A 26,359-nucleotide genomic window follows, 5' to 3' on the forward strand; every position below is an offset into this window, starting at 1 on the left:
TACAGCCTTATTCTGAAATGGATTCAATAGTTTTTTTTCCCTCATCAATCTACACACAATACCCAATAATGACAAAGCAAAAACCGGATTTTAGAAATTTTAGCAAATGTATTAAAAATAAAACACGGAAATATCACATTTACATAAGTATTCAGACCCTTTACTCAGTACTTTGTTGAAGCACCTTTGGCAGCGATTACAGCCTTGAGTCTTCTTGGGTATGACACTACAAGCTTGGCACACCTGTATTTAAGGAGTTTCTCCCATTCTTCTCTGCAGATTCTCTCAAACTCTGTCAGGTTGGATGGGGAGCGTCGCTGCACAGCTATTGTCAGGTCTCTCCTGAGATGTTCGATCGGGTTCAAGTCCGGGCTCTGGCTGGGCCACTTAAGGACATTCCAAGACTTGTCCCGAAGCCACTCCTGTGTTGTCTTGGCTGTGTGCTTAGGGTCATTGTCCTGTTGGAAGGTGAACCTTCGCCCCAGTCTGAGGTCCTGAGCGTTCTGAAGCAGGTTTTCTCTGTACTTTGCTCCGTTCAACTTTCCCTCGATCCTGACTAGTCTCCCAGTCCCTGCCACTGAAAAACATCCCCACAGCATGATGCTGCCACCACCATGCTTCACTGTGGGGATGGTGCAGGTTTCGTCCAAGCGTGACGCTTGGCATTCAGGCCAAAGAGTTCAATCTTGGTTTCATCAGACCAGAGAATCTTGTTTCTCATGGTCTGAGAGTCTTTAGATGACTTTTGGCAAACTCCAAGCGGGATGTCATGTGCCTTTTACTGAGGAGTGGCTTCCATCTGGCCACTCTATCATAAAGGCATGATTGGTGGAGTGCTGCAGAGATGGTTGTCCTCCTGGAAGGTTCTCCCATCTCCACAAAGGAACTCTGGAGCTCTGTCAGAGTGACCGTCGGGTTCTTGGTCACCTCCCTGACCAAGGCCCTTCTCCCCGATTGCTCAGTTTGGCCGGGCGGCCAGCTCTAAGAAGAGTCTCTGTGGTTCCAAACTTCTTCCATTTAAGAATGATGGAGGCCACTGTGTTCTTGGGGACCTTCAATGCTACAGAAATGTTTTGGTACCCTTCCCCAGATCTGTGCTTCGACACAATCCTGTCTCAGAGCTCTACGGACAATTCCTTCGACCTCATGGCTTGGTTTTTGCTCTGACATGCACTGTCAACTGTGGTACCTTATATAGACAGGTGTATGCCTTTCCAAATCATGTAAAATCAATTGAATTGACCACAGGTGGACTCCAATCAAGTTGTAGAAACATCTCAATGATGTTCAATGGAAACAGGATGCACCTGAGCTCAATTTCGAGTCTCATAGCAAATAAGGTATTTCTGTTTTTTATAGCTTTAATACATTTGCAAAAAGTTCTAAAAACCTGTTTTCGCTTTGTCATTATGGGGTATTGATGAGGAAAAAAAGTCATTTAATCCATTTTAGAATAAGGCTGTAACGTAACAAAATGTGGAAAATATGAAGGGGTCTGAATAGTTTCCGAATGCACTGTATACAAAAGTATATGAACCCCCCTTCAAATTAGTGGATTCGGCTATTTCAGCCACACCTGTTGCTGACATGTGTATAAAATCGAGCACACAGCCATGCAATCTCCATAGACAAACATTGGCAGTAGAATCGCCTTACTGAAGAGCTCAGTGACTTTCAACGTGGCACTGTCATAGGATGCCACCTTTCCAACAAGTCAGTTCGTCAAATTTCTGCCCTGCTAGAACTGCTCCGGTCAACTGTAAGTGCTGTTATTGTGAAGTGGAAATGTCTAGGAGCAACAACGACTCAGCCGCGAAGTGGTAGGCCACACAAGCTCACAGAATGGGACCGGCGAGTGCTGAAGCGCGTAGCGCGTAAAAATCATCTGTCCTCGGTTGCAACACTCACTACCGAGTTCCAAACTGCTTCTGGAAGCAACGTCATCAGCTGAACTGTTTGTTGGGAGCTTCATGAAATGGGTTTCCATGGCCGAGCAGCCTAAGGTCACCATGCGCAATGCTAAGCGTCGGCTGGAGTGGTGTAAAGCTTGCCGCCATTGGACTCTGGAGCAGTGGAACCGCACTCTCTGGAGTGATGAATCACTCTTCACCATCTGGCAGTCCGACGGACGAATCTGGGTTTGGCTCATGCCAGGAGAAAGCTACCTGCCGGGATGCGTAGTGCCAACTGTAAAGTTTGGTGGAGGAGGAATAATGGTCTGGGGATGTTTTTCATGGTTTGGGCTAGGCCCTTTAGTTCCTGTGAAGGGGAATCTTAACGCCATACAATGACATTCTAGACGATTCTGTGCTTCCAACTTTGTGGCAACAGTTTAGGGAAGGCCCTTTCCTGTTTCAGCATGACAATGCCCCCGTGCACAAAGCGAGGTCCATACAGAAATGGTTTGTTGAGATCGGTATGGATGAACTTGACTGGCCTGCACTGAGCCCTGACCTCAACCCCATCGAACACCTTTGGGATGAATTGGAACGCCGACTGCGAGCCAGGCCTAATCGCCCAACATCAGTACCCGACCTCACTAATGCTCTTTTGGCTGAATGGAAGAAAGTCCCCGCAGCAATGTTCCAACATCTAGTGGAAAGCCTTCCTTGAAGAGTGGAAGCTATTATAGCAGCAAAGGGGGGACCAACTCCATATTAATGCCCATGATTTTGGAATGAGATGTTCGACGAGCAGGAGTCCACATACTTTTGGTCATGTAGTGTACATATACCAAAATCACCAGTATCCTTGCCATTGATATTGGTAGGCTTACTGGTTTTGACCTGGTATACAGTGTATATATTCTTGTGGGTAACTCTTACTCCTGTGTAGGATATTTGTTATGTTATTTTTATTTAAAAAATGGTATCTGATAGGCTATTCCTGCATTGTTGAGGAAAAGCTTGCAAGTAAGCATTTCACTGTACTGTTTACACCTGTATTCTGTGCAAGTGACAAATAAACGTTGATTTGATTAAAGAAACACCTTTTAAGGTTAAGGAAAAAAGCCACAGAAACCCTGGCCATAAGGGTAAATTGTTGGCACTGTCTTTGGAGGGATGGGATTCGGCCATCAGGGCTGTCTATTTACCGTTTGTGCAGCACGTCACTTTCCTCATCCGAACTGTACTTTATTGCTTTTTTGTTAAGTAGGCTATATAGGCCAAGGCCCTATCTGTCTAATCAGAAATTATAGCTATCCTGTGTTGGGTTGCAATTATCTGAGGACCAGTCATGGAAAGAGGCTCCAGGGATAGGTATCTTGCTGTCAGCATTGAAGATTGATGCATTAATTCTGATGCATAGGATATAGGCCCTCTAACCTATTACCTAGGCTACATAATTAATTATTAATAAGAAGGGACAAGTATTTGCTATATTAGGCCTAGGCTACCATACAACATAGGCACTATCATAAACAAAAACATTGAATTAACAGTCAATGAAATCTTACACTTCTAAATGGATAAAGTGGATAAATGATCTTGGCGGAATTAAATGTGAATATGGGGAATAAATAATTCTGTTGAAATGGGCTTATTTGGTGAGAATCTCCATTGGAGATGCTTCTCCTAGTCTCCGATCATCAGGTGGATGGAGTGAATCGGTTGTCGCAACAACAGGATCAACTGCACCCCCACCCCCTGCTATAATTTGCCTTCCGATTCAGAACCACGTTCATTTCCCGTACCTTCCAGTGGTATCTTCACCAACCGCGCGTTGCTTAGCAGGAAGCTGCCATCGATAGTTTTCTATTGACAAATCGCATCAGGAAAATAAGTGAAAGTCGATGGTTGTCCATTCTTTCTCATCTTTCATCCGACCCCCTCCCCTTCTCATAGATAGCTAGCATCCTAGCAAATCCCCGACGGTGACTGGAGAGTTAAAACGCTGAAAACGCGTAGCCTAAGCAACTACAATTTTATTTCTTTCGAATTCAATCGCTTTTTGTGTGAACAGTTTGACTAGCTACTCTCGTACAACATCAGTCGCGTGCTTTCGTAATTCCTCTCCTCAACTGAGATTTCCTGGTTTAAATCGAGTTTGTCTGGATTTTTTCTACTTTTTTCCCCTCTGGCGTTGCCAACGCAACACAGATAGCCTGTCTGAACGCTGTCGTTCTTCGAAAAAACCTCCTGTGGCACTGAGACTCATCGGTCTACGATTTCTCCCCTGTCTACATAGTCTCCATCCAATACCAACAACATGTTGGACCCATCTTCCAGTGAGGAGGAAGCGGATGAGATAGTGGAAGAAGAACGCAAAGAGGTGATGGCACCAAAGACCGGGGGCGCACGGGTGTCACCCAGCCGGACCACAGAGAGTTCTGGTGGGCTCCAGCCCTCGAGCCGGGGAAGCAGCGCTTGTCCATCCAGCCCCAGCCCCTCGGTGGCCAGCGAGAAGGAGAAAGAGGATCTGGAAAAGATGCAGAGGGAGGAGGAAGAGCGAAAGAAGAGGCTCCAGCTCTATGTCTTTGTGATGCGCTGCATTGCCTACCCTTTTAATGCCAAGCAACCCACCGACATGGCCAGACGACAACAGAAGGTAAGACCACTGTAAAGAATAAACACACAACACTGACAAATTAAATTGAATTACTTTTTAAAAGCATCCCTTATTATATATATAGTATCTCATGAAACTAGTTGCTTGTCCTCTGGCATGGGAATGGTAGGCAAGTCATTATTAGAACAGACCAACCACATGTGCACAATTCGAACACTCATCTGCTGCTGCTGGGGTTCGAATGACAGTAGATCCAGGAAAGGCATATTTCAATAGCAGCAAAACTACATCAGGGACCAGTTGTACAGTCACATCGTTTCCTCAAAGGGGAAATATGTGATTGCTCCATCCGTTTTTAGACTTTTAAATTAATGATATATCAAATCAAATCAAGTCAAATCAAATTTTATTGGTCACATGCGCCGAATACAACAGGTGCAGACATTACAGTGAAATGCTTACTTACAGCCCTTAACCAACAGTGCATTTATTTTAAACAAAAAAAGTAAGAATAAAACAACAACAAAAAAAGTGTTGAGAAAAAAAGAGCAGAAGTAAAATAAAGTGACAGTAGGGAGGCTATATATACAGGGGGGTACCGTTGCAGAGTCAATGTGCGGGGGGCACCGGCTAGTTGAGGTAGTTGAGGTAATATGTACATGTCGGTAGAGTTAAAGTGACTATGCATAAATACTTAACAGAGTAGCAGCAGCGTAAAAAGGATGGGGTGGGGGCAGTGCAAATAGTCCGGGTAGCCATGATTAGCTGTTCAGGAGTCTTATGGCTTGGGGGTAGAAGCTGTTGAGAAGTCTTTTGGACCTAGACTTGGCACTCCGGTACCGCTTGCCGTGCGGTAGCAGAGAGAACAGTCTATGACTAGGGTGGCTGGAGTCTTTTACAATTTTGAGGGCCTTCCTCTGACACCGCCTGGTATAGAGGTCCTGGATGGCAGGAAGCTTTGCCCCAGTGATGTACTGGGCCGTACGCACTACCCTCTGTAGTGCCTTGCGGTCGGAGGCCAAGCAGTTGCCATACCAGGCGGTGATGCAACCAGTCAGGATGCTCTCGATGGTGCAGCTGTAGAATTTTTTGAGGATCTGAGGACCCATGCCAAATCTTTTAGTCTCCTGAGGGGGAATAGGCTTTGTCGTGCCCTCTTCACGACTGTCTTGGTGTGTTTGGACCATGATAGTTCGTTGGTGATGTGGACACCAAGGAACTTGAAGCTCTCAACCTGTTCCACTACAGCCCCGTCGATGAGAATGGGGGCGTGCTCAGTCCTCTTTTTTTCCTGTAGTCCACAATCATCTCCTTTGTCTTGGTCACGTTGAGGGAGAGGTTGTTGTCCTGGCACCACACGGCCAGATCTCTGACCTCCTCCCTATAGGCTGTCTCATCGTTGTCGGTGATCAGGCCTACCACTGTTGTGTCGTCGGCAAACTTAATGATGGTGTTGGAGTCGTGGCTGGCCATGCAGTCATGGGTGAACAGAGAGTACAGGAGGGGACTGAGCACGCACCCCTGAGGGGCCCCCGTGTTGAGGATCAGTGTGGCAGATGTGTTGTTACCTACCCTTACCACCTGGGGGCGGCCCGTCAGGAAGTCCAGGATCCAGTTGCAGAGGGAGGTGTTTAGTCCCAGGATCCTTAGCTTAGTGATGAGCTTAGAGGGCACTATGGTGTTGAACGCTGAGCTGTAGTCAATGAATAGCATTCTCACGTAGGTGTTCCTCTTGTCCAGGTGGGAAAGGGCAGTGTGGAGTGCGATAGAGATTGCATCATCTGTGGATCTGTTGGGGCGGTATGCAAATTGGAGTGGGTCTAGGGTTTCTGGGATAATGCTGTTGATGTGAGCCATGACCAGTCTTTCAAAGCACTTCATGGCTACAGACGTCAGTGCTACGGGTCGGTAGTCATTTAGGCAGGTTATCTTAGAGTCCTTGGGCACGGGGACTATGGTGGTCTGCTTGAAACATGTTGGTATTACAGACTCAGTCAGGGACATGTTGAAAATGTCAGTGAAGACACTTGCCAGTTGGTCAGCACATGCTCGGAGTACACGTCCTGGTAATCCGTCTGGCCCTGCGGCCTTGTGAATGTTGACCTGCTTAAAAGTCTTACTCACATCGGCTACGGAGAGCGTGATCACATAGTCATCCGGAACAGCTGGTGCTCTCATGCATGCTTCAGTGTTGCTTGCCTCGAGCGAGCATAGAAGTGGTTTAGCTCGTCTGGTAGGCTTGTGTCACTGGGCAGCTCGCGGCTGTGCTTCCCTTTGTAGTCTGTAATAGTTTTCAAGCCCTGCCACATCCGACGAGCGTCAGAGCCAGTGTAGTATGATTCAATCTTAGACCTGTATTGACTCTTTGCCTGTTTGATGGTTCGTCGGAGGTCATAGCGGGATTTCTTATAAGCGTCCGGGTTAGAGTCCCGTTCCTTGAAAGCGGCAGCTCTAGCCTTTAGCTCAGTGCGGATGTTTCCTGTAATCCATGGATTCTGGTTGGGGTATGTACGTACGGTCACTGTGGGGGACGACATCATCGATGCACTTATTGATGAAGCCAGTGACTGATGTGGTGTACTCCTCAATGCTGTCTGAAGAATCCCGGAACATGTTCCAGTCTGTGCTAGCAAAACAGTCCTGTAGCTTAGCATCTGCGTCATCTGACCACTTTTTTATTAACCGAGTCACTGGTGCTTCCTGCTTTAGTTTTTGCTTATAAGCAGGAATCAGGAGGATAGAGTTATGGTCAGATTTGCCAAATGGAGGGCGAGGGAGAGCTTTGTATGCGTCTCTGTGTGTGGAGTAAAGGTGGTCTAGAGTTTTTTTCCCTCTGGTTGCACATTTAACATGCTGGTAGAAATTAGGTAGAACGGATTTAAGTTTCCCTGCATTAAAGTCCCCGGCCACTAGGAGCGCTGCATCTGGATGAGCGTTTTCCTGTTGATTAATGGCCTTGTACAACTCATTCAGTGCAATCTTAATGCCAGCATTGGTTTGTGGTGGTAAATAGACAGCTATGAAAAATATAGATGAAAACTCTCTTGGTAAATAGTGTGGTCTACAGCTTATCATAAGATACTCTACCTCAGGCGAGCAAAACCTCGAGACTTCCTTAGTATTTGATTTTGTGCACCAGCTGTTGTTTACAAATATACACAGACCGCCACCCCTTGTCTTGCCGGAGTCAGCCGTTCTGTCCTGCCGATGTAGCGTATAGCCATACCCATATATAGGCATACCCATTGATTCTTGAAGAATATAACTTAATAATAATAATAATAATAATATGCCATTTAACAGACGCGTTTATCCAAAGCGACTTAAAGTCATGTGTGCATACATTTTTACGTATGGGTGGTCCCGGGGATCGAACCCACTACCCTGGCGTTACAAGCGCCATGCTCTACCTATTGAGCTACAGAGGACCACATATAAATGCCTCATGAGCTTAGCTGTCTAACCCCATCAGTATCCAAAATATAAACTTGTTATACTCCTATGTTTGTAAACACTGCAGTGGTGATTTTAGCATGTAAATCTTGGTGGGGCAAAAACAAAAAACACATTGTGGGATGCATGCCAGCAAAGCCACTACACAACACATTAATTGCACTATAACGGTGACAAACAGTGCCCACAAACTGGGGCCTACATAAAGCTGTCCCAACAGCAGAGTCCCAACAGCAGTCCCAACACCTTACCACTGCCACACCTGGCTATCAGCGGAGCCTTGTCTGGCAGCGAAACAGTTCGTTCAGCCTCATTTACTGTCTTTAAAAAAACATAGCTGATATGGGTGACTTGCTTAAAGAAATGTGGTTTCTACTCACAATTGAGATGTACAAACTATGGCATAAGGGGACGACAAGTGGATAAGAGGCAATCCGTAATTTCGATTAAGACATTAATGAGTGAGCTAGGACGGACGTAGTCAATAACTATTTGTTCAGCACTTTTGAAATGTACAGTGACAGAATTCAGAACATGGACCGTTCTTACAGGTGTTCTCCCTGTACACCAAGTCAGAACCGTAGGATAAATAAAGGGGGCATATAAGCAGATAATGAAAGCTCTTACAATATTCAATGATTACATTTCTCTAACACAGGTTATAGCCTACATGTGCACCACCAAGTCAGAACACCAAACAAAATTAAGACGGGAAAATATACTTATTATTAGGGTGAGGCACATAGGCTACTAGCAGCCTACTACACAACATACACTTAGTATTACTTTCTTAGCTACAGTATACATATCTCCCTGGCATATTACATCATTTATGCAGCAGCATACAATACATTTTTGGACTCACCTTGTTGTGCTGTGCTCACTTGAACAGGAACGTGGCGCGGCGGTCCTTCGTGGTCAAATTTTGTCATCAAACTTTGTCATCAAAGTCTGGCCTTCTCTGGATTTATGGCGCTTTCAAGACAACTGGGAACTCGGAAAAAAACAAGGTCAAATCATGATGACGTCAGTGATCTTCAGGTCGTAGCTCTAGAAAGAGGCCCGAGTTCCGGATTTACAATTCCGAGTTGGATGACCGTTCAAAACATATTTTCCCAGTCGGAGCTAGTTTTTTCTCAGAGTTCCCAGTTGTCTTGAACTCAAGTCAGATTTTGCAGTTCCGAGTGAACAGTTGTTTTGAGCACGGCAAAAATCATGCTTCATTGACAGCATGGCCAATGTTGAATGTTTATCATTTTAAACTTGGAAAAGAGACTCTTAATCCCAGATTTGGGACCACACACCCACCACTGAATATCAGGCTAGTGATTGCTTTGCAATGCTTGCAGTTAGCCACTGATTCCTTCCAAACCACTCATTGTTGAATTTGCGATTTCCATCTTGTTGTGTAATGTTTATGTCCAATGGCCGATGAGCACTGATACGTTTTATCTATAATTTCTCTTCATTATTTCTCCTCTTATGACAAGGATTAAAGAGGATTTGCCAGTAGATTGTCGACTTGATTCATGATGATGACTGCTAGCTAAGATTTAGAAAGTATGATGTTGACATGATCAGTCCAAACAAAGCTACTGTAGATATAACGTGATTTGACGTCATTTTATCTGTGGCTAATGACGTTGAGCCTTCTTGGATGGGCACTTCTAATGTAACTATATGGCAGCACCCAAGGGGCTTGAATTGTCAAGCTCTACCCTTAGACTTGAGGTGACGTAGTGTCCCCATGAGTGACAGAACCCTGAGCCAATCACGGCGCAACTAGAGAACATTATCAACCCCTACGCTCCGTATTTTCCGCTAGCTGCCCCACCACCACAGAAAGCACTGAGCTAGGCTAAAACACCTGCATTTTGGAGCTGCCTTACTCAAGAAAGCAAAAAAGAGACCATGTTTGTAAGCGGCTTTATTAACTCAATGTTTAAAAAATGTGTTTTTACATTGTTTGCAAACTGATACAGTGAGGGAAAAAAGTATTTGATCCCCTGCTGATTTTGTATGTTTGCCCACTAACAAAGACATGATCAGTCTATTATTTTAATGGTAGGTTTATTTGAACAGTGAGAGACAGAATAACAACAAAAAAATCCAGAAAAACGCATCTCAAAAATGTTATAAATTGATTTGCATTTTAATGAGGGAAATAAGTATTTGACCCCTCTGCAAAACATGACTTAGTACTTGGTGGCAAAACCCATGTTGGCAATCACAGAGGTCAGACGTTTCTTGTAGTTGGCCACCAGGTTTGCACACATCTCAGGAGGGATTTTGTTCCACTCCTCTTTGCAGATCTTCTCCAAGTCATTAAGGTTTCGAGGCTGACGTTTGGCAACTCGAACATTCACCTCCCTCCACAGATTTTCTATGGGATTAAGGTCTGGAGACTGGTTAGGCCACTCCAGGACCTTAATGTGCTTCTTCTTGAGCCACTCCTTTGTTGCCTTGGCCGTGTGTTTTGGGTCATTGTCATGCTGGAATACCCATCCACAACCCATTTTCAATGCCCTGGCTGAGGGAAGGAGGTTCTCATCCAAGATTTGACGGTACATGGCCCCGTCCATGTCCCTTTGATGCGGTGAAGTTGTCCTGTCCCCTTAGCAGAAAAACACCCCCATAGCATAATGTTTCCACCTCCGTGTTTGACGGTGGGGATAGTGTTCTTGGGGTCATAGGCAGCATTCCTCCTCCTCCAAACACGGCGAGTTGAGTTGATGCCAAAGAGCTCGATTTTGGTCTCATCTGACCACAACACTTTCACGCAGTTCTCCTCTGAATCATTCAGATGTTCATTGGCAAACTTCAGACGGACCTGTATATGTGCTTTCTTGAGCAGGGGGACCTTGCGGGCGCTGCAGGATTTCAGTCCTTCACGGCGTAGTGCGTTACCAATTGTTTTCTTGGTGACTATGGTCCCAGCTGCCTTGAGATCATTGACAAGATCCTCCCGTGTAGTTCTGGGCTGATTCCTCACCGTTCCCATGATCATTGCAACTCCACGAGGTGAGATCTTGCATGGAGCCCCAGGCCAAGGGAGATTGACAGTTCTTTTGTGTTTCTTCCATTTGCGAATAATCGCACCAACTGTTTTCACCTTCTCACCAAGCTGCTTGGCAATGGTCTTGTAGCCCATTCCAGCCTTGTGTAGGTCTACAATCTTGTCCCTGACATCCTTGGAGAGCTCTTTGGTCTTGGCCATGGTGGAGAGTTTGGAATCTGATTGATTGATTGCTTCTGTGGACAGGTGTCTTTTATACAGGTAACAAGTTGAGATTAGGAGCACTCCCTTTAAGAGTGTGCTCCTAATCTCAGCTCGTTACCTGTATAAAAGACACCTGGGAGACAGAAATCTTTCTGATTGAGAGGGTGTCAAATACTTATTTCCCTCATTAAAATGCAAATCAATTCATAACATTTTTGAAATGCGTTTTTCTGGATTTTTTTGTTGTTGTTCTGTCTCTCACTGTTCAAATAAACCTATAATGAAAATTATAGACTGATCATTTCTTTGTCAGTGGGCAAACATACAAAATCAGCAGGGGATCAAATTCTTTTTTCGCTCACTGTATGTGACACGTATTAATGCCAAAATAACATACAAAACAGGTAAGCCCCCCAAAAATGTTTTTATTATTCTAAAAAATGTAAAAGCTAAAAATATGGGGCTCACATGAATGATGGGTAGCCACTGAAACTGTCACGGTTCCCTAAGACAGAACCCAGAAGCAGACCAGGACAAGGAGAGTTGAACGAAGGTGAGTGTTTATTTACATATTCAAAAGGTGCAGAATAATCCAGGAGACGGAGCGGGTGGCGGAGATGAGTAGGTGGAGGTGAAGTGGCAGATTAACTGATGGCACGGCAGGGGTTGGGTGAAGGTTCCGGGAGAATGATGTTAATGGCTAACGATCCGGCAGGGAATGGATGTTAGGCCAGAGCCTAAGAAGGGTGATGATCAGGACCAGGTGTGCAGATTGCTGATGGGATGCAGGTGCGGAAATCAAGAGAGCTCCCCGGAGCGTTCCAGCACCCTCGGGAAACTGGAGATCACGAGCAGAACAACTAGACCACAGACAGGACCCGACTCAGACTGCCGGGATCGTTACAGTACCCCCTCCGACCGAACGCCACCGGGCGGACTCCCCGGAGCGCCAGGATGGAGGCGGTAGAAGTCACTGATGAGGTCAGCATCTAGGATCTGTCGCCGCGGAATCCAACTCCTCTCTTCAGGACCATACCCCTCCCAGTCCACGAGATACTGGAAACCCCGGCCCCGCCGTCTGGAATCCATGATGCGTCGCACCGTGTAGGCAGGACCACCTCCGATCATCCGAGGAGGAGGAGGAGGAGGCGGAGGAGGCAACAGAGGACTGAGGAAAACAGGCTTGAGGCAGGAGACATGAAAGGTGGGATGGACTCTGAGCGTCCTCGGGAGTTTGAGTCGAACTGCCACCGGATTGATCACCTTCTCCACCACAAACGGACCAATGAACTTCGGTAACAACTTCCTAGACTCAGTCCGTAAAGGAAGATCCCGTGTGGCCAACCAGACCCTATCTCCGATGGTGTAGGTGGGAGCGGGGATCCGGCGACGATTCGCCTGGAGCTGATACCGGTCCGAAACTCTAAGGAGTGCCTTTCTGGCCCGATGCCAGGTCCGGTGGCAACGACGAATATGGGCCTGAACAGAAGGCACTGAGAGCTCCTTCTCCTGAGAAGGGAACAAGGGAGGTTGGTAGCCATACAGGCACTGGAAGGGAGACATCCCAGTGGCAGATGTAGGGAGAGTATTGTGGGCATACTCAACCCAAGGCAACTGAGAGACCCAGGAGGTGGGGTTGGAAGAGGCCAGGCAGCGTAGCGTGGATTCCATCTTCTGGTTGGCTCTCTCCGCCTGACCATTAGATTGGGGGTGAAACCCAGATGTGAGACTGACTGTAGCTCCAATGGCCAAACAGAAGGACTTCCAGACAGCAGAGGTAAACTGAGGGCCACGGTCGGAAACGATATCACTGGGCAAACCGTGGACCCTGAAAACCTCCCTAACCAGGATCTCGGACGTCTCCGAGGCAGAGGGAAGCTTGGCAATTGGCACAAAGTGGGCGAACTTGCTGAATCTGTCCACGATAGTCAGAACGACCGTGTTCCCCTCAGAAGCGGGCAACCCAGTGACAAAGTCCAGGGCCAGATGCGACCATGGTCGCCGGGGAATAGGAAGGGGTGAAGTAGTCCAGAGCTGGGCCGATTGGTACTCTTATTCTGCGCACACACTGGACAGGCAGCAACATAACCCCGAGTATCCTCGGCCATGGCAGGCCACCAAAAACGTCTGCGAAGAAACGCCATCGTCCGAGCCACGCCAGGGTGACAAGCCATCTTGCTGGCGTGGGACCATTTGAGGACCGCAGGGACGAACCGACTCAGGCACAAACAACCGACCGGGTGGACCGTTACCGGGACCGGGCTGCGTCCCGAAGGGCCGCCATCACCTCCTCCTCAATCTTCCACCTAACAGCTCCCACAACGCAGTTCCGGGGGAGAATTGTCTCGGTCTTGGACCCACTCTCCTCCGTCTTGGAGAACATCCGAGACAAGGCGTCCGCCTTGCCGTTCTTAGATCCAGGTCGGAACGTCAGGGAAAAATTGAATCGTCCGAAAAACAACGACCACCTGGCCTGACGGGAGTTGAGACGTCTAGCCGATTGCACGTAAGCAAGATTCTTGTGGTCAGTCCAGACAATAAACGGTTGCTCCGCCCCCTCCAACCAGTGGCGCCACTCCTCCAAAGCAAGTTTCACCGCGAGAAGCTCCCGGTTACCCACATCGTAATTCCTCTCCGCAGGCGAAAGGCGACGAGAGTAGTAGGCGCAGGGATGGAGTTTACTGTCCGTGGAGCATCGCTGCGACAGGATGGCGCCAACTCCCACATCAGACGCGTCCACTTCAACGACGAACTGACGGGCCGTGTCCGGTTGAGAGAGAATCGGTGCGTTGGTGAATCGCCTCTTCAAATCCAGAAACGCTCGATCCGCCTCCGGATTCCACTTGAAGCTCCTGATACTGGAAGTCAAGGCAGTTAACGGAGCGGCCACACGGCTGTAATCCCGGATGAATCTGCGGTAGAAATTCGCAAACCCCAAAAATCTCTGGAGCTGCAATCTCGTACCGGGCTGGGCCCATTCCAGAACCGCTCTAACCTTCTCCTGGTCCATCCTAATCTCTCCCCTGGAGATGATGTACCCGAGAAAGGATGTTGTGTGGGCGTGAAACTCGCACTTCTCGGCCTTCACGAACAGGCGATTCTCCAACAATCGCTGCAGAACCTGCCGGACATGCTGGACGTGGTCGGAAGGTTCCTTCGAGAAGATCAGAATGTCATCCAGATAAACAAACACAAAGAGACCGATCATATCTCTCAGGACGTCGTTCACCATACTCTGGAATACCGCCCGAGCATTGGTCAGTCCAAACGGCATCACCTGATACTCGAAGTGACCCATCGGTGTATTGAAACCCGTCAACCACTCGTCTCCCTCTCTGATCCGGACCATGTGATACGCATTGCGTAGGTCTAGCTTGGTGAACACCGTAGCACCCTGTAAGGAGTCGAAGGCAGAACTCATCAAGGGCAGGGGATACTTGTTCTTGACCGTGATGTCATTCAACCCCCGATAATCAATACACGGTCGAAGAGAGCCATCCTTCTTACCCACAAAGAAGAATCCTGACCCCCAGGGGTGATGACGAGGACGAACGAGACCAGCCGCTAGGGACTCCTTGATGTAGGTCTCCAAAGCCTCACGTTCAGGTCGGGAGATACTGTATAACCTTCCCTTGGGGTAGACAGCTCCAGGGAACAGGTTGATGGCACAATCATATGGTCGGTGGGGAGGGAGTGACAGAGCCTTCTGCTTACTGAACACTTCCCCCAAATCGTGATATGTCTCGGGAACCAGGGACAAATCTGGGGGTTTAGCCTCAATCACCTGACTGGGAACCGAATGGGGACAGGCAGTCTTGAGACAGTTAGCATGACAATCAAGGCTCCAACTCGTTACCTTGCCCGTCACCCAATCGAACGTGGGATTGTGTTCCTTCAGCCAGGGGTATCCAAGGACCAGAGGAACATGGGAAGACGGCAGAATGAAGAATGAAATCATCTCCGAATGATTCCCCGACAACAGCATCTTAACCGGTTCAGTCCTCATCGTGATACGTGCCAGACTACTGCCGTTCAGAGTGGTCGCCTTAATGGCTTCCGGCAATTGCTCCTTGGAAAGCCCCAGCTGTTCCACCAACTCGGCATCAAGAAAGCTTCCATCGGCACCTGAATCGACAAAAGCGTTAATCGCTAAGCTCTGATTCCTGTTCACAAGGGTAGCCGGGAAACGGGGTCTGACAGAGGTACTGAGAGGTTGAAACTGGCTCGCTAAAAGTCCTCCCAACTTTAGCGAGCCGGGCAGTTTGACGACCGCCGGGAACAAGTGGAGATGTAATGTCCCGAGCTACCACAGTAGAGGCAACAGTTGGTCTTACGTCTATGTTGACGCTCCTCCTTGGTTAACCCGTGCCGCCCCACTTGCATGGGTTCAGAATCGGGAGAGAGAACCTCTCCACTAATCCTTTGTGGTGGAGAATGATCGACGTGTTCTGGTCCACCACCCGACCCGACTGGGAACTGAGAAGCTGATCGATTGGACGGACCCCATTGCTTCTCCCTCCTTCGCTCTCGGACTCGATTATCCACCCGAATAGACAAGGCTACCAAGCTGTCCAGGTCACTAGGCTCCGGATAGGAGATCAACTCATCCTTGAGCTGCTCCGACAGACCCTGGTAAAAGGCCGCTTGCAGAGACTCCTCATTCCACCCACTCTCCACAGCCAACGTCTTGAACTCGATCACGAAGTCGGCCACGCTGCGAGTTCCTTGGCGAAGCGAAAACAGGCGCCTAGCTGCGTCCCTCCCTCGGACGGAATGGTCGAAGAGCTTCCTCATCTCGGCCGTGAACCCCTGGTATGAAGCCATGCAGGGATCCTGTCGTTCCCAAACGGCTGAAGCCCACTCCAGCGCTCGACCACGCAGCAACTCAATCACAAAGGCTATCCTAGCCTTGTCTGTGGCATAAGAGTAGGGCTGTAGATCGAACACTAATCCACACTGCATAAGGAAGGAACGGCATCTTCCCAGCTCCCCCTCATATTTATCCGGCGTCGGAACCTTGGGCTCACGGAAGGACACAGCTCCAGAAGCGGCAGGCGAGATGGGTGAAACCGGTAGTGGATCCTCCACCGGAAACTCGCGTTGGTTCTGGACCTCCGTCAGACCGGTAGAAAGGTTCCGAACTGACAACGCGATCTCCTGTAGTGCCGTGCTATGTTGTCCCAACATCTTCTCCTGATGGGAAATGGCATGGCGAACAGAGTCCAGATCCGCTGGGTTCATTAATGGCCGGATCGTTCTGTCACGGTTCCCTAAGACAGAACCCAGAAGCAGACCAGGACAAGGAGAGTTGAACGAAGGTGAGTGTTTATTTACATATTCAAAAGGTGCAGAATAATCCAGGAGACGGAGCGGGTGGCGGAGATGAGTAGGTGGAGGTGAAGTGGCAGATTAACTGATGGCACGGCAGGGGTTGGGTGAAGGTTCCGGGAGAATGATGTTAATGGCTAACGATCCGGCAGGGAATGGATGTTAGGCCAGAGCCTAAGAAGGGTGATGATCAGGACCAGGTGTGCAGATTGCTGATGGGATGCAGGTGCGGAAATCAAGAGAGCTCCCCGGAGCGTTCCAGCACCCTCGGGAAACTGGAGATCACGAGCAGAACAACTAGACCACAGACAGGACCCGACTCAGACTGCCGGGATCGTTACAGAAACACTGGAATTGTAAACAGACACTGTATATCCTCAAAACATGGTTAAAACTATAATTTTGATCTAATGGTTGGTCAGTCCTTCCATCCATAGCTTTGTTTTTGAATTTGAGAGTGGCACAGAAGTTAATTAACAGCATGCCAGGGCGGATTGCAGAGGTATTGAAAAAGAAGGGTCAACACTGCAAATATTGACTCTTTGCATAAACGTAATGTAATTGTCAATAAAAGCCTTTGACACTTATGGAATGCTTGTAATATACTTCAGTATACCATAGTAACATCTGACAAAAATATCTCATAACACTGAAGCAGCTAACTTTGTGAAGACCAATACTTGTGTCATTCTCAAAACTTTTGACCACGACTGTACAGTATTTAAGGTAAAAAGTAAAATATTCCATTCATTAAAATACATTGCAACAAATATTTATGAAATACATTTTAGAATATATTTTACTAGCTACCACAGGATATTGACAAAATGTATTTTCACACCATATACAGTACCAGTCAAATATTTGTACACACCTACTCATTCCAGGGTTTTTCTTTATTTTTTACTATTTTCTACATTGTAGTGAAGACATCAAAACTACAAAATAACACATATGGAATCATCTAGTAACCAAAAAAGTGTTAAACAAATCAAAATATATTATATATTTGAGATTCTTCAAAGTAGCCACCCTTTGCCTTGATGACAGCTTTGCACACTCTTGGCATTCTCTTATCCAGCTTAATGAGGTAGTCACTTTGAATGCATTTCATTTAACAGGTGTGCCTTGTTATAAGTTAATTTGTGGAATTTCTTTCCTTAATGCGTTTGAGCCAATCAGTTGTGTTGTGACAAGGTAGTGGTGTTATACAGAAGATAGCCCTATTTGGTAAAATACCAAGTCCATATTATGGCAAGAACAGCTCAAATAAGCAAAGAGAAATGACAGTCCATCATTACTTTAAGACATGAAGGTCAGTCAATGCGGAAGATTTCAAGAACTTTGAACGTTTCTTCAAGTGCAGTCGCAAAAAAACATCAAGCTCTATGAAGCAACTGGCTCTCATGAGGACCGCCACAGGAAAGGAAGACCCAGAGTTTGTCACAAGTGTAGAGAGGAGTAGGCAGGAGACAGTCTCAGGTTTAGAACTACTGAATGTATTAAAGCACCATAGCTTAAAGCGGGACGAAACGCACAGTGCAAAATATAAAGTACTCAGGAAATAGTAGAACAGATTCCTCTCAGGAAAACAAGCAGCAGATACAATGACCGACAAAGACAAATGACAGAGGGAGTGTATATATATATACAGTGGTAGTGTGGGGATTGGAACCAGGTGTGTGTAATGATGACGAGACAAGTCTAGGGTTGATGAGTGAAGGGCGTTTGCCAGCAGCAGGTTCGGCAGCAGCTAGAAGGCCGGCGACGCCGAACGCCTGAGCTGGACAGGAGGCGGAGACAAATCGAAGGCTGGTGTGACAGTACCCCCCCCAGCGGGGCACCGCCAACCTTGGGGACGACCCCGGAGACACGGTACGGGTCGGTAGGGACGATGCCTGTGGAAATCCTGAATGAGAGAACAGTCCAGGACGTCCCGCGCCGGAACCCATCACCGCTCTTTGGGACTGTACCCCTCCCAGTCGACCAGGTACTGGAGAGACCCCCCACGCCTTGAGTCCAACAGGCTGTGGAAGGAGTACGCAGGGGCTCCCTCGACGTCCAAGGGAGGGAGAGGTGCGTTATGGGGTACAGCACTAGCCAAGAGACCAGCTGCCACCGGCCTGAGGAGAGATACATGAAATGAGGGTGAGATACGGTAATTGACAGGGAGCTGTAATCTGTACGTCACCTCACTGATTCTCCTCAGGACTTTGAATGGCCCCACAAACCGCGGGCTCAGCTTCCGGCAGGGCAGGCGGAGGGGCAGGTCCTTCGTAGAAAGCCAGACCCTGTCACCGGGGTGAAAGACCGGGCCACACTGCGGTGATGATCGGCTTGCGCCGTCTGCCAGAGGACGACGTGCTGGAGACGGGTGTGTGCTGTGTTCCATACCTCCTCGGCGCGCCAGAACCACCGCAGGAGCCTCGATCTGACTCCGGTTCCAGGGTGCCAGGGTCGGCTGATAGCCTAGAACACACTGAAAGGGTGTGAGGTTAGTGGAGGAGTGACGGAAGGAGTTTTGTGTGTATTCTGCCCAATACAGAAACATAGCCCACTCCCCAAGCCGGTCCTGACAGTAACTACGAAGGTACCTACCCAGTTCCTGATTTGCCCTTTCCAACTGCCCATTTGATTGGGGACGGTACCCGTAGGGTCACCCCCAGTCGTTCCATGAAGGCCTTCCAGACACGGGAGGTGAACTGAGGACCAGGGTCAGAAACAATGTCCTCCGAGATCCTGTATCCTGTAGTGCCGGAAGACGTGAGAGAAGAGAGCCTCCGCGGTCTGCATGGCCGTAGGGTGACCAGAGGAATCAAACGACAGGCTTTGGAAAACTGGTTCTCAACGACCAGGACGGTGGTGTGCCCCACCGAGGGCGGAAGGTCTGTGACAAAGTCCATGGAGAGATGGGAGCAGGGTCATTGTGGAACCGGCAGCGGGTGGAGTTTGCCATAGGGGAGGTGTCTCATTGTCTTGCTCTGTGCGCAGGTGGAGCAGGAAGAGACGTAAACCCGGACGTCCCGGACCAAGGTGGGCCACCAGTACTTGACGGAGAGACAGTCGATAGTAGAGGCTATGCCCGGACACAGGTGATGTGTGTTTCCCAGGCGAGGAGACGGTCCCGCACATCAGAGGGCACGTAGATACACCCCTCGGGACAGTGGACAGATGAGGGCTCCTGTCGCAGGGCTCGACAGATGTCCACATCCACATTCCACAGACAGGAGCCACAATGCGGGACAGGGGAATAATGGGTGTCACTTCCTCCCGCCGATCCTCTGTGTCATGCACCCGGGACAACACATCGGCCTTAACGTTCTTAGATCCCGGACAGTAGGAGAGGGTAAAGTCAAACCTGGTGAAGAATAGGGCCCACCTGGCCTGATGCGGGTTCAGCCTCTTCGCTGCTCGAATGTACTCTAGGTTCTGGTGGTCCGTCCAGACAAGGAATGGGTGTTGAGCACCCTCCAGCCAGTGCCGCCATGCCGGGAGAGAACAGCCCCTACTCCAACCTCGGAGGCGTCGACCTCCACGATGAAGGGCAGAGACGGATCAGGGTGAGCCAGAACCGGTGCGTTCGTAAACCGTTCCTTGAGCGCACAAAAGGCTTCGTTGGCCTCCCCAGTCCAGCGCAGCTGTCAAGGACCTCCCTTCAGGAGGGAGGTGAGAGGGGCCACCACTGTGCTGAAACCCCTAATGAAGCGCCTGAAATAGTTGTGAAAACCTAGGAAGTGCTGCACCGCCTTGATGTTGGAGGGAACATGCCACGACCGTACTGCACTGACCCTCTGTTCTTCCATCTCCACTCCCACGGTGGATATCCGATAGCTCAGGAAGGAGACCGCCTGCTGGAAGAAAAGGCACTTCTCCACCTTGGCGTATAGGTGATGCCCTATCAGCCTCTCCAAAACGGACCTGACATGAGAGACATGTTGCTCGCGTGTGGTGGAGTACACCAAGATGTCTATGTACACCGCTACAGAGCGACCCAACATGTCTCAAAACACCTCGTTAATGAAGGATTGGAAGACCGAGGGTGCATTTGTGAGGTCATAGGACATTACCCTGTATTCGTAGTGCCCGGTGCTGGTGCTATAGGTGGTCTTCCATTCAATTCAGAATGCGCCAACAGAGGTGCAGTGACGTCCAGTCGGTAAAACCTCAAATGAATGAGGAGCGGCCCGACATGTCGCATCGCAAATCTCATGTAAAGAGATGCCTGTGAACAGTGGCCAAGAGGTAGCCATACCTAAGGTGGAATGAGCTCTCAGGCCGTCCGGGGGATGGAAACCCTTGCTATTATAAGTCAATATAATAGCTTCCACTGTCCAATGGGATAGCCGTTGACGAGAGAGGGGCCTCCCCTTGCAGGGAGGTAGGTGCCCAAGAACCTTGTTATATCCAAGTAAATGCGCAACGCGCATACTGGACATAAACGGTGGAGACGCTCTTCTTCCGTAGAGGTGAAGGACAGTGGGTAGAAAGCCAAAATCTCTAAGGTGAGACAATAAATATTTGTTGACCTTAGGTATGAAGGCGTTGTTAGGTAACAAGGTCACCTTGGATAACCCTGGGGTTGTTGTAGGTACGAATGGCGAACTAACACTACGTGCAGCTCACTCACTTGCTTTGCCGACATAAGGGCCATTAGTAAGGCGGTAAGAATTAGAGATATTATCTCCACGTTTTTCAGCGTCTCAAAAAAGGCTGTAGTGAAATAGCCTCAAGCACAATTGTCCAGTCCAAAGATGGGGCTAAGGGCTTGGATACTGGGCGGAAACTACATGCTCCCTTCATGAAACGACATAACAGAGGAAGTCCCTACTGTGTTATTGTCGAAGCCTATAGCAGGCTGAGATAGAGGCTAAACAGACCTTGACAGTGGAGAAAAACCTTCCCCATGTTCAAAAGGTCCTGCAGGAAGCATAAAACCTTGGATACATGGGTAAGGAATTATCTGTACTTGGTCACACCACTTCTCAAAAATACACCACCTGTTACCACACACACAATTATTTTTTTAACAGAGGAGAAAGCCTTCCCTTTCTTTGAGCCTCAAAATCCGCCCTAGTCAGCATTTTGCAGTGCTCGCAGGACTCAGGGTTCCTTCCCAAGCAGTTGATGCAGGTGGAAATCCTTCCCCGTAGTCATGGAGCCGCAAGCGCAAGAACGCAGGGGTTCGAATGCTGGGCATGGCTCCCCTTTGGATGGGGTAGCAGTGGCCATTATATGGAACAGGGCTTGCTAATATAGAGATGCATTTGTAAAAAACGACATATTAGCCGTAAGGCTCTGAATAGGCTTAAGCTAGTTAGGAAAAAAGCCACAAGGCTAATAGCTAGCTAGGGTGAGCACAATGCGAACGCTATAGCCACGAGGCTAGTAAGGCTTCAGCTAGCTAGCAGCTACCTTGTGGCTAAGGTGCGCTGTAGCTAGCACAGTGCTAGCCGAAGGGGACCATATGGGGCAAGGTTCGACTTTGGGTTGGTAAAGTCCCTGAACGGAGAAACCGTGAGGCTAAAACTGTCAATCTAACTAACCCAACGAGTGAACGTAGGTTAGCTAGATGAGAAAAGAGAGCTAGCAATGCTACCGTGTGTGCAGGTAGGGATGCTTGTGTAGGTTTGCTAGCTAGCAGCTACCTTGTGGCTAAGGTGTGCTGTAGCCAGCACAGTGCTAGCTCAAGGGAACCGCGTGGTGGCAGATTTCTGCTTCGGGTAGGTGTTCTCCCACGACGATTCTCTCTCAACCTGACACTGCCCGTCAGATTGTCGTTGAAGTGGATGCGTCTGATGTGGGGGTTGGCGCCATCCTGTCCCAGCGATGCTCCACTGACGGTAAACTCCATCCCTGCGCCTACTACTCTCGTCGTCTTTCGTCTATGGAGAGGAACTACGATGTGGGTAACCGGGAGCTTCTCGCAGTGAAACTTTCCTTGGAGGAGTGGCGCCACTGGTTGGAGGGGGCGGAGCAACCGTTTGTTGTCTGGACTGACCACAAGAATCTTGCTTACGTGCAATCGGCTAAACGTCTCAACTCCCGTCAGGCCAGGTGGTCGTTGTTTTTTGGACGCTTTAATTTTTCCTTGACGTTCCGACCGGGGTCTAAGAACGGCAAAGGCGGGACGCCTTGTCCCGGATGTTCTCCAAGACGGAGGAGAGTGGGGCCAAGACTGAGACGATTCTTCCCCGGAACCTTGTCGTGGGAGCCGTTATGTGGAGGATTGAGGAGGAGGTTATGGCGGCCCTTCGGACGCAGCCCGGCCCCGGTAACGGTCCACCCGGTCGGTTGTTTGTGCCTGAGTCGGTTCGTTCGGCTGTCCTCCAATGGTCCCACGCCAGCAAGATGGCTTGTCACCCTGGCGTGGCTCAGACGATGGCGCTTCTACGCAGACGATTTTGGTGGCCTGCCATGGGAGAAGATACTTGGAGGTTTGTTGCTGCCTGTCCAGTTTGTGCGCAGAACAAGGGTGCCAATCGGCCCAGCTCTGGACTTCTTCACCCCCTACCGATCCCCCGGCGACCATGGTCGCATCTGGCTCTGGACTTTGTCACTGGGTTGCCCTCTTCTGAGGGGAACACGGTCATTCTGACTATTGTGGACCGATTCAGCAAGTTCGCCTAATTTGTGCCCATCTTCAAACTTCCCTCTGCCTCTGAGACGTCCAAGATCCTGGTTAGGGAGGTTTTCAGGGTCCACGGATTGCCCAGTGACATAGTTTCCGACCGTGGCCCTCAGTTCACCTCTGCTGTCTGGAAATCCTTCTGTTTGGCCATTGGAGCTACAGTCAGTCTTACATCTGGATTTCACCCCCAATCTAATGGACAGGCGGAGAGAGCCAACCAGAAGATGGAATCCACGCTGCGCTGCCTTGTTTCCTCCAACCCCACCTCTTGGGCCTCTCAGTTGCCTTGGGTTGAGTATGCTCACAATACTCTCCCTACTTCTGCCACTGGGATGTCTCCCTTCCAGTGCCTATACGGCTACCAACCCCCCTTGTTTCCTTCTCAGGAGAAAGATCTCTCGGTTCCCTCTGTCCAGGCCCACATTCGTCGTTGCCACCGGACCTGGCATCGGGCCAGAAAGGCCCTCCTTAGAGTTTCTGACCGGTATCAGCTCCAGGCGTATCGTCGCCGTATTCCAGCCCCCGCTTATGCAATCGGAGATAGGGTTTGGTTGGCTACACGGGACCTTCCTCTGCGGACTGAGTCAAGGAAACTGTCGCCGAGGTTCATTGGTCCGTTTGTGGTGGAGAGAGTGATTAATCCTGTTGTGGTTAGACTCAAGTTGCCTAGTACGCTCAGAGTCCATCCCACCTTCCATGTCTCCTGCCTCAAGCCTGTTCTCCTCAGCTCTCTGTTGCCCCCTCCACCTCCTCCTCCTTCTCCTCCTCGGATGATCGGAGGAGGTCCTGTCTACACGGTGCGCCGCATCATGGATTCCAGACGGCGGGGCCGGGGTTTCCAGTATCTCGTGGACTGGGAGGGGTATGGTCCTGAGGAGAGGAGTTGGATTCCTCGGCGTCAGATCCTTGATGCTGACCTCCTTTGTGACTTCTACCGCCTCCATCCTGGCGCTCCGGGTAGTCCGCCCGGTGGCGTTCGTCGGAGGGGGGGTACTGTCATGAACCCTGCGTCCTGAGTGTGTTCCTAACCTGTGTTGCCGATTTTCTGCTCTGTATCTCCTATTTCCCGAAGGTGCCTGAACGCACCCTGTCCGGTTGCCGGGCGATGTTGCTAGGCGGGTGATCTCTCGATTACCCGCACCTGCTTCTCATCAGCTTCGGCACACCTGGTCCTGATCATCACCCCTTCATAAGCTCTGACCTGACTTCCATTCCCTGCCGGATCGTTAGCCATAAACATCATTCTCCCGGAACCTTCACCCAACCCCTGCCGTGCCATCAGTTCATCTGCCACTTTACCACCACCTACTCATCTCCGCCACCCGCTCCGTCTCCTGGACTATTCTGCATCTTTTATCTGTAAATAAACACTCACATTCGTTCAACTCACCCTGTCCTGGTCTGCTTCTGGGTTCGGTCTTAGAGAACCGTGACAGTGGTTTCCAGTCTAAAACAGTATGTGTGAGTTCGATTTGTCCCTCTGTGTTAAGGTCACACACACTCACTAGCAGGATGATAAGTGGATGGTGTTGCACCTGTAGAGCAGAGTCCCTCCCTGTTCGGGCTGAGCCTTTACTCTCACTTGAACCCCAATGGATAGCTCAGACTGAGAACACTGTACCTTTGTCATTACAATGTCTACGAAATCTCACTCTCATAATTCTCTCACATTGCTGTAGATCTCTATCTCTCTTTTCATATTCACTGTCTTCTTCTCTCCTTTCTTTCTGATTGTATCTTCCTCCCTCTTATTCTCAGTCTCTTTCTTAGCTCCCCCCTCTCTCCCTCCCTCCCCCGTCTTCTTCCGTGTCTCTCACTGCCTCTCTCTTTCTATCGCTTTCTCTCGCTCAAGATCACTCTCAGCCTGGAATTGGAGCTAATTTGCTTCCAGCAGTCGATATACCTCGAAGGCCTCTATATGAAAGTGATTGTAATAGTCATCAAGTCATTTACTCAATGTTTCTGCTGGATGCTTGTCCATATGACTCCCTTTCTCACTTCACATTATTATGTGCATTGCTCACTATCCCTCAAATACCACAGTGAAAATGTGGACTTATTAAAAAGAGAAAATTAGCAGCTATTGTGTAAATAGGGCCATATTGCTTGGGCAAAACAAAAGTATTGGCCTTTTTAGACATCAAGCTAAAGTGAATTTTTGCTGTGATAGATTATTTGAAATTGTTTCCTGAAAACATATTTTCTAATTAGACATAAGCACTGCAAGGCCCTTGATCTAAAATGAAATATGCTAACTAGCTCTGTTGTTTCAACCACTTCTCAAAAATATTGCATGCCATACCAATTACTGAAAACACGGGCGATAGTTAAACGCAGAAGGCACTGCAGTATGGTAACAACCTCCCGCTCCCTTTTGTCTTTTATTTATTCCCCATTCTCTCCCAAGCCCTCTAATCAGGCCTGGGGGATTAGTACACACAGGTGAGGCTGATGCGGTACAGTAACACAATCAGGCCATCTGTCCTCTTTTCCACCACAATAGGCCTGAATGAAACCAATCCATCACCTTCGCACCTCACCCCCGCTTTTCTCCTCTCCTCCACTCCTCTCCTCTGCTCCTCTCCTCCTCTCCTCTACCATTTCCCTGCTTTTATCCTTGCTTTTCTCCTCTGCTTCTCTCTGCCCTCCTCTACCCTGCTCCTTGTCTTCTGCATATCTCCCCCACCCCTCTCTTCTGCTTCTCTCTGCCCTCCTCTACCCTGCTCCTTGTCTTCTGCATATCTCCCCCACCCCTCTCCTCTGCTTCTCTCTGCCCTCCTCTACCCTGCTCCTTGTCTTCTGCATATCTCCCCCACCCCTCTCCTCTGCTTCTCTCTGCCCTCCTCTACCCTGCTCCTTGTCTTCTGCATATCTCCCCCACCCTCTCCTCTGCATATCTCCCCCACCCCTCTCCTCTGCATATCTCCCCCACCCCTCTCCTCTGCATATATTCCCTGCTTCTCTCATCCATCTTCCATCTCTCTGTTGCTCCTTTTTCCAAATCCTTTCCCCCCATCTCTCTTCTCTCTTCAGGAGCCTCCAGAGTGGTAGGGCTTTGGGTACAAAGCAGTCAGATCAACAGATACACAGGGCTCCACGCAACAAGGGCTCCCTTTTGATCTTTTGATCTCTTTGTTGAGCCGACAATTTTGTCCATGGCTACTTACACTCCCTGCTTTAACAAGCAACATGTTTAGGGCCTTACATGCTGACCACACCGC

At 49.0% G+C, this 26,359-nt stretch overlaps 1 protein-coding gene across 8 annotated transcripts in view; it reads left to right on the forward strand.

Moving 5' to 3' along the window:
* The first annotated feature begins 3,639 nt into the window (after window positions 1-3,639).
* LOC121578793 (calcium-dependent secretion activator 1) overlaps window positions 3,640-26,359 on the forward strand; it is a 172,673-nt gene continuing 149,953 nt past the window's right edge. For all 8 annotated transcript variants that reach the window (XM_045223688.1, XM_045223692.1, XM_045223687.1 and 5 more), the window contains exon 1: window positions 3,640-4,548. In XM_045223688.1, coding sequence (XP_045079623.1) covers window positions 4,210-4,548 — 339 coding nt within the window. In that variant the 5' untranslated portion in view covers window positions 3,640-4,209. The remainder of the gene's footprint in view (window positions 4,549-26,359) is intronic.

Source organism: Coregonus clupeaformis, chromosome 12, assembly GCF_020615455.1.
Source record: "Coregonus clupeaformis isolate EN_2021a chromosome 12, ASM2061545v1, whole genome shotgun sequence".
Classification (NCBI taxonomy): Eukaryota; Metazoa; Chordata; class Actinopteri; order Salmoniformes; family Salmonidae; genus Coregonus; species Coregonus clupeaformis.